The 4,191-nt window shown below is 33.0% G+C and overlaps 1 protein-coding gene across 1 annotated transcript in view; it reads left to right on the top strand.

Moving 5' to 3' along the window:
• The window catches only part of LOC141433899 (uncharacterized), a 157,929-nt gene extending 154,093 nt beyond the window's left edge, over positions 1-3,836 (top strand). Inside the window, exon 8 of the mRNA XM_074096011.1 lies at positions 3,581-3,836. Coding sequence (XP_073952112.1) covers positions 3,581-3,666 — 86 coding nt within the window. The 3' untranslated portion in view covers positions 3,667-3,836. The remainder of the gene's footprint in view (positions 1-3,580) is intronic.
• The last annotated feature ends 355 nt before the right edge of the window (positions 3,837-4,191 follow it).

Here is a 4,191-nt window from a genome sequence, read left to right as displayed (position 1 = left end):
ATTTGATTTTTGTTTGTTCTAATACGAGTACAAGATCACCAACATCACTGTGGCCAATATACTGATATTTAAAAAGCTTAAAAAATTGATATTTTCTCTTGATCGTATATTTTCCTCTCCTTTCAATTTCAAAATTTCTGCATACTACCATAACGTCAAGGTTTTCAAGTTTCAATTTGAAACTTGTAAGTTGCTTGTCTATGATTAATTAACAACTGACTATCACTCTGCATCGCAAAATATATTTCTATCAAAGGGGCTAACAAGATCATTGCATAAAGGGGCATTGAGGGTCCTCAATGAGTTATTGCTTCCCGCCTCATTTCTGAGACAATTTCCTCTGGGGCCAACACAGAGGGCGTTGTAGGAGATAATAAATTTATCTTCGATGCGTGCCAACCCGTGCACTGAACTCACGGTAAATTATTTCGAGGCCCATAAATCTTTGAGGTTATGATTTGTGAGCGCTTTTTGAAGGCGTAAAGCGTTGTTTTATAATGCGGGGTGTTTCTAGAAGTTATAATATAAAAAATAAATAGTAGCCACAAGCACCAATATCTGACACAACAAAAGGTGCGTAAATATCTAATACGGCTATATTTCTAGGGCCGGTTTGGGACGTATCAGATATTTTTGCACGCTCCGCTGTGGCAGATTTTAAAAGAGGTGACTGTAAGGTAGGTACTAGTTTGTCGGTGGTTTTGGGTTATTTTATTGGCAAGTACGGGTCACGAATTCGTGAAGACCAGGGCTCGATTGCTAGGAAGCATTTCTTTTCTACTTTTTGCTTTTTACGCATGTTAATATTTTCTTTTCTGGCAATGTTTTTCAGGCATATATTGGTTTGATCCTATCTGAAGCTTAAACGTCTGGACAGTTTTTAATATATGAGTTATCATTAAATTTGTTTAAAGTGGCGGGATGATATAGGATATATAATATTTAAAAATGGCATGCGCAAAAAAAATGTAGGTATTTAACCATATTTAATTCTAAATATAATATGGCATAGTACATATAATCTTCCATTTTCACAGAAACATCAAAAAAGTATGCAATAAAAAAAAACCTGACAGCCATTATGAAAACTTTATATTATTATAACCTAACCAACAAAAAGTTGGAAAACCCTAGACTTTGTCACTTCAAAGTTCAATATCTCAAAAACTTCTGAACTGATTTTGATGAAACATGTCTAAGAACCATCGCTAGAAAACCTGATTATAAATAAAAAACCGCATTGAAATCGGTCCACCCGCTTAAGAGCTACGGTGCCACAGACAGACATACAGACAGACAGACAGACACACATAGCGGTCTGACTTATAACACCCTTCATTTTGCGTCGGGGGTTAAAAAAAACAGACCTAGGTAGGACCTAGTATTAGATCTGTGTTAAAATACTTAAACTTCAACATTTTTTTCCACTTTACCGTGTAGGTTGTTAGACCTATAAACTGGAGGTTTTCACAATGTGTCCTCTATAAAACTACAGTGGGTATCTAGTGGTGAAGTTTACTGTTATCTTTTTATTACAGAGAGTAAATTTAACTTTAACCAACTGCCAGATATCTCAACTGTAGAAATAAACAACGGAGTTAAATGATAATAGCAAACTGGAACTAATGTTATTCTTTAAAATGTTAAAACAAGAATGCCAGCTGCATTTCTGTAGACAGATGAATAAGTTTTGTTTAAGCCTGGCAAGTGCTAAGCTTAAATCGTGAAAAGCCCGAGCGGGAACTCATCAAGTTTTGAAATTTTTGACGAAATTCATTATTTTTACTCTCCTCTTTCACCACAGTTGGATAAGTACTTAGTTGTAATGCATCATACCGGGTGTGGCCTGTAATATGAGCAAATAATGAAAACAAAGATCATATTCGTCAAATTGAACAACATTAGTTCAGCGACTTTTAAAAGTAATTAGTTTTTTTAATTTGTATTACACTTCAAAGTTTCCTTCAAAATGCTTGATGTTTCTAGCGTGATAGGCGACGTCAGTTGTGTTCTAGGATCGCGTACCATCATACAGTGACCTACCTATAAATATAACAGTAATTAATTTGTATTAAAAAAGGAAAATCTAAAGACTCCTTTTGACGTTTGACGAGTTTGATGAGTAAGTACGATCTATGTTTTAATAATTTGCTTGTATTACAGGCCACACCCTGTATACAGTTTGCTTCTGATGAAGAAGATTTAAATTTATGCCAGATTCAGTCCTACTCGCATGTCAGCTACTTTTGACATGACCAGTATTTTTTTTTCATACGCAAGGAGTTTCATTCATGGAAACATTACTCAGTAAACTTCATACTCGTAGTGGCATCGCAATCATTAACAAGGAAAATCGTAATGACTTTTCCTTTGAAAAGTTTCCATGGTGGCTCATGAATGGCACCGTACAGTCAAGGGCAAAGATATCGACATGTCTGTAAAAATATGTATACTGCTCAAAAGAAAATAAGGGCCACGTGAATTTTATGGGTGAATCGAAAATACTAATAAATATAATTCTTCACAACATTCCTTGTCTAAAGTTTGTTTTATTAATACAACATAACACAGTACAAATACTTTTCATTCAATTAAATGTAGATATTAATGTCTTCTTGACACAGTCTGGCAATTATATTTTTGTACGTATTTTCATTTATTATTGTAGGAAGTTATAACATAAAGCTTTGTTTTATATTACCGCTATATGTTAAAAAGCAAGTGTGTCAAAAGGAAGCAATGTATTTTTATTCAATAAATGTTTTAATAAGAACCGAAGTCCGTAATAATTGAATTGTGGTGCTTAACCAAAAATGTATCTTGAACAACGTTGGTAAAATATCTAGTTGAGATACCTACTGATATTCATTTTAATTTTAGCTTTCGAGGTGCAAAAATGTTTAGACTATAAGATACAGATCAAAACAAATTATTCGAAAAGATTCCTAAATGATGCAAACAACTTTTCGCCCTTACTGAGTAAATTTAAAATATTTACTATATTTCCAATAAACTGAATAAAAATCTGTATTCGAATACCTGCCTAACGTAATGAACATAAAGTTCAGTTTTATTTAGTCATAATTAACTTAGTAAGGTTTCATAAGTACCTAACATAATTTTCTCAAAAGTCTCGGTTAAATTTGTCTTGCTCTCTGTGCGTCGAGCTTAAGACTCGGAAAATTCAATTACTAAAGGCTTTCAGAGGCAAAATGGCAAAGTTGCAAAGTTGCTGAACATTTTGATGCAAAATGACGCAAGAAAACGTTTTATTTTGTTATTATAACGAATGCACGAATAGATGTTTTAAATCGTAGCTGTATCGCGGTTGCTTTCCGGTGGAAGAATTTAAAAATCGTTAGCTCTTTATCTCGTGAGAATAGAAAACTCCATTTTTATTTGCACATACCTACATGCTTCCTCAGAAATATGTTTATGGCATGAATATACGGAAATAGGGTTTATTTTAATCAAGCAATATTAACTACAATGGTCGAACTTACTCATGAAAACATAGAAACTCCTATAACTATATTATAGTTGCTAAAAATTACAAAAAAAAACATTTTTATTGTTGCAGTGACGTCACCAGGGTCAGCAGCCACGCTCCGAGGGTACCAGCTCCTAATTATAATACAAACAATCGTTTGGGCAAATAATACTTAGCTTAGAATTACAAATAAGTATGTAAATTATACAAATAACTATACATAGACGTATTAATTCTGAAGGTAAAGATTGTGAATTTAGTTTAAAACCTAAGCGAGCTGACAATTATACCAAAGAATGTAAAGACTTAAGAGATATTGTTGATTTAATACAAATTATATATGTGAGTGTTGTTGTTTTATTTCAGTTAAAATAATATATTCAAAATAACTATGTAAGGGATCCACCGTCCTATTCTCAAAACTTCTTAAATAAATACAAGAGGTCACGAGACATTTATTTACACATACAATACAATACGATACGATACAATACATTTAAATTGGTCTTATAATTATGTCATCATACAATTTCTCAACGACTGGCTAGATCACATCTTTTATTAGGTACGTTTTTGAGCGAATTATTTAAACAAGCATTCACCCAAGCAAAAGTGGCCTTGGCTAAAATGTTGACAGTTGACAATGTTAAGGCTTTAAGCTTTTGCAGAAATCTGTCTAGCCACACAGTTTAGAACTACTG

The sequence above is a fragment of the Choristoneura fumiferana genome, chromosome 13 (assembly GCF_025370935.1).
Source record: "Choristoneura fumiferana chromosome 13, NRCan_CFum_1, whole genome shotgun sequence".
Classification (NCBI taxonomy): Eukaryota; Metazoa; Arthropoda; class Insecta; order Lepidoptera; family Tortricidae; genus Choristoneura; species Choristoneura fumiferana.
This window is presented reverse-complemented; position numbering and strand designations above follow the sequence as displayed.